Source organism: Carassius carassius, chromosome 32 (assembly GCF_963082965.1).
Source record: "Carassius carassius chromosome 32, fCarCar2.1, whole genome shotgun sequence".
NCBI classification, from domain to species: Eukaryota; Metazoa; Chordata; class Actinopteri; order Cypriniformes; family Cyprinidae; genus Carassius; species Carassius carassius.
In genome coordinates, this window is record NC_081786.1 from 1351370 (window position 1) to 1369313 (window position 17944).

The following is a 17944-nucleotide window of genomic DNA, read 5'->3' on the forward strand; positions in this document are numbered from 1 at the left end:
CCCAAAAGAAAATAAACACATTCAAGTACACTATTACATTCTCTTCGCCGTTTTCTGACAGCTTTAGCTCAACAGTTATCAACAGTGCTGGATAGTAACTGATTACATGCAATCTGGATTACGTCATCTGTTTCCCCAAATGTAGTATTTTTAATTAGATTATATTACACTTAAAATAATTGGTATTGTACAAGATTATCCTTTTTAAATCAGTTTAATAAACAAGTTTGGTGAAAAGTAGACTGATTATATTACCTAAAATGTGTAAAGTAATGGATACCGTTACTAACTACAATTTTTGTCATGTAATTTGGGATCAGTAATGGAGAACATTTTGTAAGTAATCTACCCAGCACTGTTAAAATTAATCATTTAATCATTGTAATATCCTGGAAATATTGTGAGCAACCTGTAAGCACATCAATTGATAACAAGTGTTTCTCTCTGTACACCATCCATCTTACGGGAAAAAGCTCTGTAGAGGTAAATGGAAACTTTATGATCTGGCCTGCAGCTCTGAGTGTCAACTGAGATATCAGCTGCTAAGAGAGAATTATTTTGACATATATGGCTCTTTTCTGATCCCCATTTAATCAAAACGGGGCAAAGTCACATCCATTACTCTCCATTTCCACATCCATTACTCTCCATTGTATTGAAAGCACCATTACCTCTGTTAATGGCTTGAAGTGTCTAAGCAAACGAGCTGCACTCCAAAATCCAAAATATATAGTTATGTGAATATCACAGAGACTCTTGTCACTTGAGACAGTAAGCAAGCCCCCCCCCCCCCGCCCAGTAACCACCCAGAACACCCTAGCAACAGCTTAGCCAGACTTTAAGCACCTAGATAACTCTAGAAACAATACTAGCCATTTAAAACACTGTGGCAACTTTAAGCCCAGTGATCTAGCATCCATGCACAATTCCCTAACAAACTGTAAGAACCACTTAGGAATACCTTGACAACCATTCAGAACACCCTAGCCACAGCTTAGCAACCACCCAAAACACCCAAGAATCATCTTAGCAACCCTCCAACAATCACCTTTTCACTCTGTTCACATTGTTATACCAACCACTCTTAAGGAGACTGCTCTCCTTAGAGTTACAAATGACCTGCTCTTATCATCTGATCGTGGTTGTATCTCTCTATTAGTTTTATTGGATCTTAGTGCTGTATTTCGACACTATTGACCACTACATTCTTTTGCATAGACTAGAACACTTTGTTGGCATTAATGGAAGTGCATTAGCATGGTCTAAATCGTACTTATATGACAGTGAATGAAGAGGTATCATATCAGAAATGTTAATCCATGCTTTTATGACCTCAAGGTTAGATTATTGTAATGCTTTATTGGGTGGTTGTTCTGCACGCTTAGTAAACAAACTACAGCTAGTCCAAAATGCAGCAGCAAGAGTTCTTACTAGAACCAGGAAGTATGACCATATTAGCCCGGTCCTGTCAACACTGCACTGGCTCCCTATCAAGCATCGCATAGATTTTAAAATATTGCTTATTACTTATAAAGCCCTGAATGGTTTAGCACCTCAGTATTTGAATGAGCTCCTTTTACATTATAATCCTCTACGTCCGCTACGTTCTCAAAACTCAGGCAATTTGATAATACCTAGAATATCAAAATCAACTCCGGGCGGCAGATCCTTTTCCTATTTGACGCCTAAACTCTGGAATAACCTACCTCTTGCAGTTTAAATCTAGATTAAAGACCCATCTCTTTAACCTGGCTTACAAATAACACACTTATGTGCTTCTAATATCCAAATCCGTTAAAGGATTTTTAGGCTGCATTAATTAGGTAAACCGGAACCGGAAACACTTCCCATAACACCCGATGTACTTGCTACAACATTAGAATATTGGCATCTACGCTAATATTAGTCTTAGTAACTCCCTAAGAACCACCCAGAACACCCTAGCAACAGTTTAGCAACCCCTAGCAACCACCAAGAACACCATAACAACACACTAACAGACACATCACCCAGAAGACCCCACCAACCTCATAGCAAACCCCCGGCAACCAATAACATTTGTAATGGTGAGTATCGCACAAGTAAACAGTAGCATAGTTTCTTTACAAAAGTATTACTAGCATACTGTGATAATGATTTGATTTTTTTAAACCAAACAAAATAGATTAATTCTTAATTTTTTTATTAATTAAAATTGAAATAAGTGAAATGTTTTATTTTTATATTTTATATTTACTTTGAAATAAGTAAATGTTTTTTATTAAAGCATTTTTTTAATGAATAAATATATATGTCATATTTAATTACGCATATGGATTCCATTAATAGTAACAAGTGCTTTAAAACAAGTGTTTGACCTCTGACCCCAATCCTACTGCATGTTATCAGTCTTAAGTTGGACTATGTTCTTCCTTAAAACACACATGAAGATGCCAGACAGAGAGTGAGTGAGTAAGAGAGAGAGAGAGATAGAGAGGGACAGAGAGAGAGACAGAGAGAGAGAGTTAGCGAGAGGGAGGGAAAGAGAGAGAGAGAGAAAGAGAGAGACACAGAGAGGGAGGGAGTCAGTGTTAGCAGAGCGCAGACAGAAGACAGGCACTAAAGGAGGCTGTCGGACAGAAACACCACCATCATGAGTCAGAAACACAGTGTAGTATAGAGACACACACACTGAGGAGCAAACAGCAGCAGGACGGTGACTGAAGGAGCCTGTGTTTGAATCTGTGAGACAGACAGAGAGAGAGAGAGAGAGAGAGAGAGAGAGAGAGAGAGAGAGAGAGAGAGAGAGAGAGAGGCTGCTATCTCTTGTTCTTCTCCCCGCTGGTGTGAGGTTATGGCAGGCATGGCGTCGGAGCCAGGAACCCAGTCCAGAGTGATGTTTCAGACCAAAGAGGAGGATCCTGCCCAACGGAAACTGGGCAAACTGACGGTCAAATACAACCGCAAAGATCTCCAGAGGAGGCTGGACATCGAGGAGTGGATCGATGGTCAGCTGCACCTGCTGTACGACTGCGAGGTAAGACAGATCCAGAGAGACAGACGCTCTGAGACTCATCACAGCACGATCAGACCCAAGTAAATAATACAGAAAAATGACTGCTTCTCCGAAAAGTGCTCATGAAGTGAATATGGAGCAGCTCAGATCATTTGTGGAGAAATGAGGTCATATTGAGGTCTCTGACCTCTTAACTCTGTTGAGATCTCTTTTTTTCTGGAGAAACATCTGAGAAGCTGGAGATAAATATCTCTATTTAATCTCAATGCTGTCTAGGAGGAACAGATTGAGGGAAGTCTGTTGAAACACATTATTTTACTATGGTAACAAGCATATGGTATGCACTAAATGTGGTCATGTCTCGTTTAAACATAGAAGTCAGTTTGAATCGGGAAATTGAGTAGGAACAATTTGATAATTGTTTTAGTCATTGTTCAACCCCATCAGAGATCCACCATCCCATTTATAAAACTTTATTCTGTGAAGAGCCAAGAAAGTTAATGGCTTAAAGCTTCAGAAATGTGTTGATATCATCCTTCTTGTGCAGTTTTTTCACATACATTTATTCATTTAGAGGATGCTTTAATCCAACTTACAAATGAGGAACATTACAAGAACTAGTTTTTATAGAATGTCTCACTGTATATATATACAGTATATATATATATATATATATATGTGTGTGTGTGTGTGTGTGTCCCTGGCTGTGAAAACCCAGCTAAAATTATTTTTTGTGATTTACTTTTTTATGCATAAAATCATCCTTCATACAGAATACCATTCTGTGAAAATGTAACCTTGATATCTATAATATTGACTTTTTATGGTTGAAGTTAATGGTTGGAATCAAACTTTAATGCATCTTATCTCATAATTAGATTTTGAGACTTTATCCTGGATTTCACAGAGCGGGTCATATATATATATATGCAAATCTGAATATGTATTATTTTGATCTAAATATATGTTTTTATTGTTTTTTCTTTTGTATTAAGAGAGTATGCATATAGCCTGTTTGTATAAATGCACAACATTTACAACATTAATTATTATAAGTGATAATCACTAATCTAAAGTACATGCTTTACAAATATATTTAGACTTATAGCTATATATTCAGATTTACCTCTATGTATTCACAAGAACTGTCATCTGACTCAAAACAAAAAAAAAGACGAAACTACACACTTTACATATCAGCTAACACAATTTTGCTCTGAGCAATTACCTCAAGTGTCCAATGCAAGTGCATTACTGGTTATTTTAATGAGCTGAGGGATGAGTGTGACTGAACGACAGCTCGTGAAGCGTGCACAGATCAGACTGTAATCAGCATTCAGCTGACGTCATGATTTTCTGGTGATGGCGAGTCATGGACATCTGGAGATGAACAACATCTGCCGCGTTACATCAGAGAGACTGTATCCGCTGCATCCCCTTTTGACTGGTTCAGCATGATGGGATGTGTGGATCGCACGACATTTACTCGAATGTGCTGAGGATACAGTGACATAAGAGGAGAGAAGGTGATGGGGTTTGAACAGATCAAGCTGTATTTCCTCTGTGAGATACAGACGGCCACATGCTGATTATAACTCGCAGCCCACTGACTGACAGCTGCTCTAATGCCAATCTCTCCCAACAACCTTTACGACTGAGACTCGTTCACACTAAGAATAATAACTGTGATGACCTGCGATAATGTTTCTGTGCCACTCTTTTAGATGGATTCTAAATGGCTTTCATAGTTTGCATTGTTCTTCAGCTGGAAAAAAACGTTCTGAAAGTGATTCCAATCAGTGTTCATATCATACTTTATTTCAGTAGTTTTGTTTTATTTCACATGCATTATATATATATAATATAGTTTTATTGCTGTGGACTTAAAGTCATGTAAACTTAAGTATTATTTAATTTTATAGTTATCATTATAGTCATCTTCCTTGGTGTGAAAAGTTTCAACCAGATCAAACCAGAGTGTATTTTTGCACTTCATGGAACGCAAAAATAAAAACAGCATTTCTAATGTAGCAAAGTGAGATTTCTGGATTCTTTGTCCAAAAAGACTTGTTGTCTGGCAGATGCTTTTATCCAGAAACTTACATTTACCTTCATTGCATCTATGAGAATCTCTGGAAATCGAACTTATGACCTTGGTGTTGCAAGCGCCATGCTCTATAATTAGTCATTTACTCTCTGGAGTAACTGAGGGGGTTAATCTGTGATAGCTGAAACTACAGCATTACAGTTACCATCTTAACCCACCCTGATAAGATGATGAACTGCACCATGGGCTTTTGTGATATGATATCTTGCATGTGACAGCTGTACACTGGTGTAAAGCTGTCTTACATTATACCAGAAAACAACAGATAGTAGCTCAAGAAATAGAGCATGATGCAAGGCAATGCATGAGCTGAAAAAATAAATATAATGCAAGGAACAAGTATTCATTTCTCATTGCTTCAGTATCAGAAATGAAAGATTTCCTATGCATTTTTATCTTTATTTGGTATATTTCTTGTAATCAAGTCATAAAAGTTATTTATATAGTGCTTTTTATAATGCAGATTCAAAGCAGCTTTACAATATAATAAATATAAATAGTGTGTGGAAATAATGTGCCGTTCTGTTCTGGCCAGACGAGACAAAGTCATATAATTATATAAAAACATAATCAACTGAAACAAATTCTTAACATGAACAATTAAATCTTAAATGAATATAATTCAATATCAAAAGAGAGCTGTAAATAGAGTGACATATGTTAGAATATATGTGAAATACATCACTGGTTATTCAGCTTTTTTATTGTTTACTGTAACTTTAGATTTCAATAGATTTGCTGTTTAGGTTTTTGAGTTGTTGGGGGTATTTTTCAGCATCCTTTTTAAGTGAGCTCCACTTTTAACAACACTCACCTCCGAAACAGCGAGCTACAGGTCACTAAACCCCTCACCAGACAGAACTAGAATAGAAGATAGTGTACCGAATGTTAGGTTATAGATTACAAAAACAGAGGAAATCATTTCTGCCTCCACATTTGCAATATCCGGCTCACCTCGCAGTCATGGTTAATGTCTGACACTGAGATGTTACTATTAAACTCAAGCACTCATGGGACACATGGGAGATTCAAGCATTTATCGGTGCACATATCTTTCAGCATGGTGTGTGTGAGATTGAGAACGTGTTGAAGATAGTCTGTGTGTGTGTTTACTCTACTGGAGCCATCAGATGACACAGAACTGAATGATTCCTGATAAACACACAAGTACTGCTTACACATATCTTTCTTTTCTAGTTTTTAAGTGGATTTAAATGGAGCAGGCTTTGAGGGGAAGACATCTGTTGTGTCCTAAATACACGTTGAAGCATCTCTATTTAAAGAGCACGCTTTCATGTCTTCTGTGGTGCTCTTGTGCATTTCACTGATGTAATCACTATTAAGTTATACGCTTAAGGCAAGACACACCAGGTGAACAATCTTTAAACAATTTACTATAGACATCACCAATCTTCTCTAGTTGATTGATTACATTAAGAGTTGCAAACCATTTTGTTGCATTACAAGTTTTTTTATTTTTATGTTATGTTTAAAGATGCAAATGAGACGTTATCTAATTAAGCAACACAGATTTCCAGATTTTAATGAAATATTTGATCTAAAAGTATTCAGTGGGTATTTCAGATCTCTTTTTCTTACTGTATAATTCAAAAAATATTGTCAAGAGCCAGAAATGTTTGCTATTTGTTACAATGTCTTTAGGTAAAACTAGAACTTCAATGCTGCGTTTGACACTGTCGATCATAACATACTACTAGAGAGACTGGAAAACTGGGTCGGGCTTTCTGGGATGGTACTCAAATGGTTCAGGTCATACTTAGAAGGGAGAGGTTATTATGTGAGTCTAGGAGAGCATAAGTCTAAGTGGACGTCCATGACATGCGGAGTCCCACAAGGGTCAATTCTTGCACCGCTCTTGTTTAGCCTGTATATGCTCCCACTAAGTCAAATAATGAGAAAGAACCAAATTGCCTATCACAGCTATGCTGATGATACCCAGATTTACCTAGCCTTATCTTCAAATGACTACAGCCCCATTGACTCCCTCTGCCAATGCATTGATGAAATGAATAGTTGGATGTGCCAGAACTTTCTTCAGTTAAACAAGGAAAAAACTGAAGTCATTGCATTTGGAAACAAAGACGAAGTTTTCAAGGTGAATGCATACCTTAACTCTAGGGGTCAAACAACTAAAAATCAAGTCAGGAACCTTGGTGTGATTCTGGAGACAGACCTTAGTTTCAGTAGTCATGTCAAAGCAGTAACTAAATCAGCATACTATCATTTAAAAAACATTGCAAGAATTAGATCTTTTGTTTCCCGCCAAGACTTGGAGGAACTTGTTCATGCCTTCATCACCAGCAGGGTGGACTATTGTAATGGGCTCCTCACCGGCCTTCCCAAAAAGACCATTAGGCAGCTGCAGCTCATCCAGAACACTGCTGCCAGGATTCTGACTAGAACCAGAAAATCTGAGCATATCACACCAGTCCTCAGGTCCTTACATTGGCTTCCAGTTACATTTAGGATTGATTTTAAAGTACTTTTACTCATATATAAGTCACTAAATGACCTAGGACCGAAATATATTTCAGATATGCTCACTGAATATAAGCCTAACAGACCACTCAGATCACTAGGATCGAGTCAGTTAGAAATACCAAGGGTTCACGCAAAACAAGGGGAGTCCTCCTTTAGTCACTATGCTGCCCGCAGCTGGAATCAGCTTCCAGAAGAGATCAGATGTGCTAAAACACTAGTCACATTTAAATCTAGACTTAAAACTCATCTTTTTAGCTGTGCATTTATTGAATGAGCACTGTGCAATGTCCGAACTGATTGCAATATATATTTTCACTGTTTTTTTAAATTTTATTTTATGTAAAATCATTTTCTAACTGTTTTAAATTCATTTTAAATAAGTACAGTTTTAATAATTTTTAAAGTTTTAAAATTGCTTGTTTTATTCTTGTTATTATTTTTCTTCATTACTATTTTACTTTCTTTTATGTAAAGCACTTTGAATTACCATTGTGTATGAAATGTGCTATATAAATAAACTTGCCTTATCTTGCCTTGCCTAAAAATGCTGTACTAAACTAGGTGAATGATATACTGTATGAGCAAATCCCTCTATAAAAATCTTCAGAATTTAGATTGGAATTAAATTCAAAAATTTGCTGCATGTAAGTGCTGCTGAATAGTTGAAAACTTATTTTGAGAAAACAGCCTTTAAAGAAATGCATTCTAACTAAAATCTACAGAAGTAAAGAGATAAAGTGCAATAATAAAATCGGGTGAATGATATATAAACAAACACCTCTGTAAAAACCATCAGAATATAGATAAGAAAAATATTTACATTTTGATGTAAGTATGCTGAAATGGAGATAAATCTCTTTAAATGTATGTATTATAACTGTAATATAGATGCCAGTAGATAAAGTGCAACAAAATAAACACTTGAAAGTGTATTTTCTTTTTTCTTTTCACTATTGTGAAAGAATGTGTTATGGAGAGCCAAATAACCCCAAATTTCTAATTTCTTACCTGTAGTGTCTTGCTTAAGATAGTATTATTCATAAGATTATATTGGAATATTGTATGCTCTTGGTAGCTTCTGGCTCTTTTAAAGCACCAGAATACTGCACATGGTTTTCTAAAGTTGTTTGGGAGTGGCGTTTCGGCGATGATGATGAATATTTGATGGGCCGGCGGAAGGGTTTCACTCTGCGTGGAAGCCTCTAACAGCTGCATTATTCATGAGCATCTCTAATTTATGCATGACCTCACTGGATCCTGCAGTTACTCTGCCCAACCCTGACTGAAAATAACACGTTTTTGGTTTGGACCACAAATACTGCAAGACAACACACACACACATACTCAACTTTAAAGGATAGTTCACACACAAAAAAAAAAATTCTGTCATCCTTGGTAAAAAATGTTACTTATGAAACCCCACGTTACCTGAAGGAGGGAACAGAGACGTCACGGCAGTAATGACAGATGAATTGGGATCTCTCTTAGAAACACCAATCCACTTCGAGTGTAAACTAAACCAGCCAATGCACATTGGCATGCAATGATTGCAATCAGCTGCTGCTGATCAGAGCGTGAGCATAAAAACGTAACGTCTCTGTAAGGTCCAGGCACTCGGCCCAAGGAAGGTATCCGGTGCTGGATGAAGGTTTCCTGCGTGTTCGGTCTTTCAGCGCGTAGAGTTATTCAATTTAGGTTAAACTCAAATCTGACTCCATTTATTATCTAATCTGACTCCATTTTATTATCTAATCTGACTCCATTTTAGTATGACCTCGAATTTAGGTTGAAAGGCAAATTGGTTGTTTGTTGGTCTCTAATTATTATTGTTATTCTTCTGACATTTGATTATTCTAATTTAACTCTTTACTTTATTTTACTCGTTCATTAGGAATCTATGTCACTCAGGGTGCCCCACGACGGCCGTTCTTTTACGTGTTCCCCACGATCACAAACTCGCCAGTCTCAACAGTAGTCAGAGGTTATGACTAATCCGTTTAGTCCCCCTCAGCTACCCATGTACAACTTAGTTAAAGCTCAAAACAATAATCAGCGGTTCTGCTAGCACTATCTGTCTAGCCCCCACCCCCCCCCTCCCCCCCCCCCCCGACAGTCATAAAACTACATACAACTTAATTAAAGCTCCAACAATAATCAGCGGTTCTGCTAGCACTATCTGTCTAGCCCCCCCCCCCCCCCGACAGTCATATAACTACATACAACTTAATTAAAGCTCCAACAATAATCAGCGGTTCTGCTAGCACTATCTGTCTAGCCCTCCCCCCCCCCCCCGACAGTCATATAACTACATACAACTTAGTTAAAGCTCAAAACAATAATCAGCGGTTCTGCTAGCACTATCTGTCTAGCCCCCCCCCCCCCCCCCGACAGTCATATAACTACATACAACTTAATTAAAGCTCCAACAATAATCAGCGGTTCTGCTAGCACTATCTGTCTAGCCCCCCCCATCCCCCCCTCCCCCGACAGTCATATAACTACATACAACTTAGTTAAAGCTCAAAACAATAATCAGCGGTTCTGCTAGCACTATCTGTCTAGCCCCCCCCCACCGACAGTCATATAACTACATACAACTTAATTAAAGCTCCAACAATAATCAGCGGTTCTGCTAGCACTATCTGTCTAGCCCCCCCCCGACAGTCATATAACTACATACAACTTAATTAAAGCTCCAACAATAATCAGCGGTTCTGCTAGCACTATCTGTCTAGCCCCCCCCCGACAGTCATATAACTACATACAACTTAATTAAAGCTCCAACAATAATCAGCGGTTCTGCTAGCACTACCTGTCTAGCCCTCAACAGTTATATAACTACGTACAACTTAATTAAAGCTGAGACAATAACCAGCGGTTATGACCAGTACTTTTACTAGCCCCCCATAGTTAATGCAACTGAGTACAACTTAACTAAAGTCAAGCGGTTTAGCCAGAAATCTAAAACCTCACCTGATGTGCCCTATGCTCCATCTAGTCTGAGTTTTAGTATGCACTTAACCCTGGACGCAGATTTGCGGAAACATAGCCTTCACTTAATCTACTTGAGAAAATAATTTCAGAGTAAGTCAGATTAATTCAAATGTAACAATTTATTATCAGTCAGGTAAGGATTATGCCAATTCCATAGCCAATTCATAGATATCAAATCAATACAAAACATCAAATTCTCAAAGATGAATCTAATAGTAAAAGATGCATACCTGACTTTTAGAAAAATACATAGTATGAAGTGTGTGGACACACTTCATGCTATGGGCTCATTCCAGCTACAGAAGGCCTTGATCCTTTTGCTGCAATCGTTTAAATACCTCAGACCAAGACAAACATCCCCCGAGATGAAGAGAGAAACTAACAATTGGAATTTGCATTAAGTCAGGTCCCAGACCAGGGTAGTTTACACCTCAAAGGGAACAAAAGGTAATTTACATGGAGGACCCTGGGAAGGGGCGCTCCCTCCCATTACAGTAGGCAAAATATCTCTTAATTCTTAGGAAATTAATTATCTTTTAATCTACTTTTGTAAGACTGAGACCATTGTACCAGTTGCACTGAGACAATTAAAATGAGACCAAACATGGCTGTAAATATCACTTGCATTAATATAGACCATTATATTCTACTATTGACCATTCTGAGTGTGCTATGTGAAGGGAAGGAATGGGATGAGAAGGAACTGTTGCATATGTGAGAGAGGCGTTTCCTGCATTTTCTCTCAGTGAGATGTGGGAACAGATGTCTGTATGTTAATGCACTGTGTGTCTTTAGTATGTCTCAGAAGATCAAAGTGTCTGAGGTTTCTGTAATTCTTACATCTCCATTCGCTCCTTCAGAGAACGAGGGTTCAAACGTTACCAAGATGTTCCCTTTCAGTCGTCACTATCAATGTAACGTCAGTAATGACTGATGAATTGGGATCCCTACCAAAATGCCATGGATGCTGCCCCTTCCAGTGTCCTGTGTGAGCCTTCTTTTCGGCATAGGCTGGGGCTTGCAACGAGAAAGCCTAAACCGTGGACTTTACACATATGGGATCCACTTTTATCTCTTCATATGGGACTCAGCCTATTAACGTTTCTCAAGGATTCAGCGAGAGAGGGCCTGGCGGCGGACGTTCTGGTTGCAGGGTCTACAGTATGGACACTCTGGAGCAGTTTTAGCAAGCCGACACTAAGCAGGGACCTCTACCCATTTCAGTAGAGAACACAGGAGGATACCGGCTCCACACGAAGGCTACAGAATCTAGTGAATGTGTTGGGGGTCGCCCAGCCAGCAGCTCTACAGATATCTTTCAGTGAGCCAGTGCCCAGGAGGATGCAATGCCTCTAGTAGAGTGAGCTCACAACCTGAATGGGCAGGGCACAATCCAGTGTGCCATCCTCTGCTTCGAGACGGCATTCCACATTCTAGTTTACACTCTAAGTGGATCGGTCTCTCTAAGAGAGATCCCAATTCGTTGTCATTACCGACATGATGTCGAGAGAGACCGACTGAAAGGGAACTTTGGGGGAACATTGTTTTGAAATCTATCTATATATCTTTTTTTCTTTTCATGATTATAACTTTATTTAAGAGTTACAAAAACATTTCTTACAACATTTTGTACAAGTTAGTTACAACTACTAACTTCATTTTACCTTAAATATAACATTATTTTTAATATTCTAAGAATTTTTAAATTTAAATTTTTCTTGTGGTGATTAGAATCTAAAGGCTACAAAACATTTCTTAGAATGTTCAAAAAGCACAAAGAACACTAGAAAACATTTTGAGAATGCTGTTATTTTATGATAGTACTTTTGTCGACAACATGGTCACCATCACTTAAAAAAATTTATATGATCAATAAATCTTGGCAACTTTTACATTATTTTGACTCTAAATAATGTAATTCAAAATACATTTTTCAATATGAGATTGAACTAGACAAGATTTTTTAAAGGAATGAATTGAAATGACTTGTACAGCCAATGTGATTATAGCCTACTTAAAAGATTTTAAGGCAGCAACTTAATGCACATTATATTTGCGTCTTCAGATTTCAATTATAATACATATTTAAATTAAGATTATATTTTTTCCACCTTAGCAGCACTTACAATCAACCAAACGTACATTTTTTATCTATATTCTGATTGTTTTTGACTGAGGGGTTTGTTCATGGATCATTTGATTAAATTTATACAATGTTAAATCATTATTTCTGAATAATGGTGTTATAAAAAGAGAAATCCAAAATAAACCTGGCTTTATCCAATGTTCAAATTTCTGTATGTAGATGAGTTTATATTTAATTAGCTCTTGTGTTAGTCAGTGCTAAAGGAGAAGGTTTCCACATTATGTGAATGTGTTTGCAGTATTTGTGTTTTGTTGGCCGTGAGCCTGAGGCAGTAAACCCAGGAAGGAAGATCAGATTAGTAATGGATCAACATTAGAGAATCAGCGCCGCCTGACATCCGTGCAATTATTAGCATGCTTCACCTGATCATTGACACACACTCATGTGGATCCAAACCTGCATGACTTTGGATGTTAGTCAGAATAGTCACACTGTTCTTTTCTATATAATGAATGCAGAGAGATCAGGAGCTGTCAAGCTGTAAAAAAGACGAAACGACCATAAAAATATTCATGATGGTAAACAATTCACACACCGATTCTTGAAGATGGCTAAGGACTCAGCTGTCCAGATAGAGTTGGGGAGGTCATTCCACCAGGAGGGAACATTTAATTTAAAAGTCCATAAAAGTGACTTTGTGCTTCTTTGGGATGGCACAATCAAGCGACGTTCACTTGCAGAACGCAAGCTTCTAAAGGGCACATAAGTCTGAAGTAATGAATTTAGGTAAATGGGTGCAGAGCCAGTGGTAGTTTTGTAGGCAAACATTAATGCCTTCAATTTTATGCGAGCAGCTATTGGTAGCCAGTAGAAATTAATAAACAGAGGTGTGACGTGTATTCTTTTTGGCTCATTAAAAATTAATCTTGCTGCTGTGTTCTGAATTAATTGTAAAGGTTTGATAGAATTGGCTGGAAGACCTGCCAAGAGGGCATTGCAATAGTCCAGCCTGGACAGAACAAGAGCTTGAACAAGGAGTTGTGCAGCATGTTCCCAAAGAAAGGGCTTGATCTTCTTAATGTTGAATAAAGCAAATCTGCAGGATCGGACAGTTTTAGCAATGTGGTCTGAGAAAGTCAGCTGATCATCAATCATAACTCCAAGGCTTCTAGCTGTTTTTGAAGGAGTTATGGTTGATGTGCCTAACTTGATGGTGAAATTGTGATGAAACGATGGGTTTGCTGGAATCACAAGCTGTTCTGTCTTGGCAAGGTTGAGTTGAAGGTGATGGTCCATCATCCAGGAAGAAATGTCTGTTAGACAAGCTGAGATGCGAATAGCTACCGTCAGATCATCAGGATGGAATGAGAGGTAGAGTTGAGTGTCATCAGCATAGCAGTGGTATGAAAAGCCATGTTTCTAAATGACAGAACCTAATGATGCCATGTAGACAGAGAAGAGAAGTGGTCCAAGAACTGAGCCCTGAGGCACCCCAGTAGTTAGATGTTGTGACTTGGACACCTCACCTCTCCAAGATAATTTGAAGGACCTTTCTGATAGGTAAGACTCAAACCATTGAAGTGTGGTTCCTGAGATGCCTTTTGCCAGTAGGGTTGATAGGAGGATCTGGTGGTTAACCATGTCAAAATCAGCGGACAGATCAAGCAGGATAAGTACTGAAGATTTGGATCCGGCTCTTGCCAGTCTTAGAGCTTCAACAACTGAGAGCAAGGCAGTCTCAGTTGAATGTCCACTTCTGAAGCCAGATTGGTGGCTGTCAAGGAGGTTTTGTTTGTGAGAAATGTAGAGACTTGGTTGAACACAGCTCGTTCAAGTGTTTTTGCAATAAAAGGAAGAAGGGAAACTGGTCTGTAGTTCTCTAAAAGAGATGGGTTGAGGTTGGGTTTGTAGTGGAGTTATACGTGCCTGTCTAAATGATGAGGGAAAAACACCAGTAAGGAGGGATGTGTTGATGATGTGAGTGAGTGCAGGTACAACTGCAGGAGAAATGGCTTGAAGGAGATGAGATGGAATAGGATCAAGCGGGCAAGTAGTAGGGTGATTAGAAAGGATGAGTCTTGAGACTTCTGCCTCAGAGAGTGAAGATATTTATATATATATTTAATAGCCTGACTGCATTTCCAGCATCATTTCTCAGTTAGACACACTGCAGTTTGATTGCATCAGCAATATCTCTGGATCAGTATCTTTCATGATTATTAATAGAGTTGTTTGCAATTAAAGGAGCGGTTGCATTATGAAGTGCACAGTGTCTGTGTTACGAGTCACTGATTGTTTCTGCAGGACGAGGAGATTCCTGAGCTGGAGATCGACATCGATGAGCTTCTGGAGCTGACAGATACAGAGCAGAGATCTCGACTGCACGTATGTTCAGCTTCATCTGAATCATGTGACTGCATGCATCTAGAACATAATCCCAAACATGTACAGATGTTGTACCAGATGTTCTGTGTTTTAACAGGAGCTTCTGCAAGAATGTGGAAAGCCAAAGGAGGTGAGGGAACACAAACAGTGTTCATATGCACTTATTAACAGAAGAGTCATGCTTCATGTTACAGTGATTATGTTAAGAAGAAAACTGACCTAAAAATCAGATGCACTGAAAAATATTTAGGTGTAAACATAAGATTTATATATTTTAAAGGCAGGTCAAATTTCCACATTTCATTTATATATATATATATATATGTTATTTTCTCTTTTCATTGAAGTGAATTTGTTATATGCGCTTGTCACCTTTATTAATTTTTGTAAATATTTACTGGATTTATTTTGTATGCATATTATAATGATATAATTTCCCTAAAAATCAGATGCACTGCAAAAAAAAATATTTTTTTTTTTTAAATTAAAAAAAAAAAAAAATACACAAATTTAAAAAGATACAATTTAGACATACATTTCTGATTTATGTATTTGGTTTTCATATAATTTTTTCATCCATTTGGATTGCAGTTTTAATATAAACTAATATGATTCACATTTGTCAGTCATATATAAAATATTTCTGCACCCCAAAAAAAAAAAATGGAGAAAAATCATGCATACTTCATTAATAAATATTTGAACAAATGTATAACTATGTAATACATACACCAGTTAATTATTTTTTTATTTTAAAACTGTATAATCCAAATACATTTGATTACAAATTTTGATTGTAACATAAAATAAAGGGCAAGTTACATCACCATAGATGGTTTTAACTGCTAGTATTTGATAATAAATTAAGCAGCTCATTCTTTATAAACTTTAACAGCACTTTAAATCTCTCGGACTGCAGGACTTTATCAATGGTCTGCTGTACAGGATAAAGGGGCTGAGGAAGATGTCAGGATCTCTGAAAAAATAGTGTAAGATCAAAGGCTGCATTTTTCAAGATAATGAGAAGCACCAGGCCCCGCCTTTAACCCCGCCCCCGAAACAACAAGCCCCGCCCACACCATCCAGTCTGTAGAGCACACATGTGGAAATGACAGAAGCTTCCAGAAACAGTGTTTTTGACCACTAATGATTCTGTACAGTTTCTCCAGCATCACAGATCAAATGTATCGCATATTATTACTCAATTTTATTGTGACATGTACATTCTGTTCCCTATTTATATACATATATATTTTGTTCTGACAAGTGTTGAATGCAATAATACACAATTTCTTTCCAAGATTTTAGATGAAAAGCATACACAGTTCGTGATAATAAATTCAGAATCTGATATCTTTCTTACATTCTGGTATTGTCTGATTTCAGGTTTAAAATGGAGATATTTAATGCATGACAATTAACACCATCTCTGAAGTATATTCTAAGTAAGAAAATGGTAAAATATGCATATTTCATAACACTTTTATCACTAACATAACAAAAACACGAATTTCAGCATGAAATGCATCAATGTTTGCAGAATTGCATTAATTTATCCTGTAGTTCATCTCATGCATATTTATGTTTGGTGATATTTAGATGATTTGCATCCATAATGCATGACTCCAAACACATCCATCAGCACTAATAAGCCGATTTAAATATTTTACTGAAGAACTTGCAAAAATACAAATGCTTTTAAACCCTCTGATCATGTGGGTTCATGCTTTTGACTATAAATATAGTGTGTTTGTTTTTAAAAACCTGCTTTAGTGATCAACAGCATGTCACAGATTCTATCTATAACCCAGAATATTCTTCTAATGTATATTTACATTTGATTAAAGCTTTTAAAGTCCTTTAAATGAAATGAGTTTTAAAAGGAGATGGGGTTAAACAGTTTAACAAACACAAACTCCAGTGCGTGATTCCAGTCAACGATAAAACACAAGAAAACACGCCGGTAAACAACAGTAAGGCCGGAGAACGCTAAAGTGCATGTTATGGTAATAAAGAGAAAATATGGTTGTTGAAGGGTTAACTTTTATGCCACATTACTGGGTTTAGTCATTAACCTCAGCTGTTTACTGAGATGAGATGTTGTTGAAGGTGTGAATCAGTGACGAACGTGTTTGCACTAACATTCAGAACTGCATAGTTTTGAGAATATATATATACATTATATATATATATATAAATATATATATATATATATAAAGAAGATTTTAAAAAAAAATTAAATTAATGTTCAAAATAAAATAAAAGTATCACGCTCTAAATTAAGTAAAAAGTAATACAAAATAAAAGTAAATAAAATACAGGTAACGCTAAAAATAAGTTAAAAGTAAAAAAAAAATCTAACATAAAATTTAGATTTATTACTCTAAATAACATTAAATTAAATGAAAAATAAAATAAAGGTGTAATGATCAAAATAAAATAAAACACAAGTATAATACTCACAATAAAAGTAAAATAAAATACAGGTGTAATGATAAAAATAAAATAATATAAAATGAAAATCATGATGAGGCTTTTTAGGTTACGACTACATCTTGGTGTGTGATGTCATTACAGAATGTGTGTGGGTTTAAAGGACAAACACTGGCTTACTGTACACACACACACACACACACACACACACACACACACACGTTAACGAGGTCATAAAGTAATGATACAGTAAAGCAGCTGATGTGCTGATATGTGTTTTGATTAACTCAGTGTACAGCTCACGTCTTACACACACACACACACACACACACACACACACACAGTCTTTTTATCATCTCTGACAGCGCTCTCATCCTCAATCCTTACCTTTCAATTATTCATCACAACATGGAAATACCAGCAAAGACAAGAGCGGCTCAGA

The 17944-nt window shown here is 37.1% G+C and overlaps 1 protein-coding gene across 1 annotated transcript; it reads left to right on the forward strand.

Moving 5' to 3' along the window:
* Positions 1-2542: 2542 nt before the first annotated feature.
* Positions 2543-16175, forward strand: ppp1r14d (protein phosphatase 1 regulatory inhibitor subunit 14D). The gene is made up of 4 exons (XM_059519791.1): positions 2543-3016; positions 14989-15069; positions 15167-15199; positions 15989-16175. The coding sequence occupies exons 1-4, from the start codon at positions 2834-2836 to the stop codon at positions 16055-16057; spliced, it is 366 nt and encodes a 121-aa protein (XP_059375774.1). The 5' UTR covers positions 2543-2833; the 3' UTR covers positions 16058-16175.
* The last annotated feature ends 1769 nt before the right edge of the window (positions 16176-17944 follow it).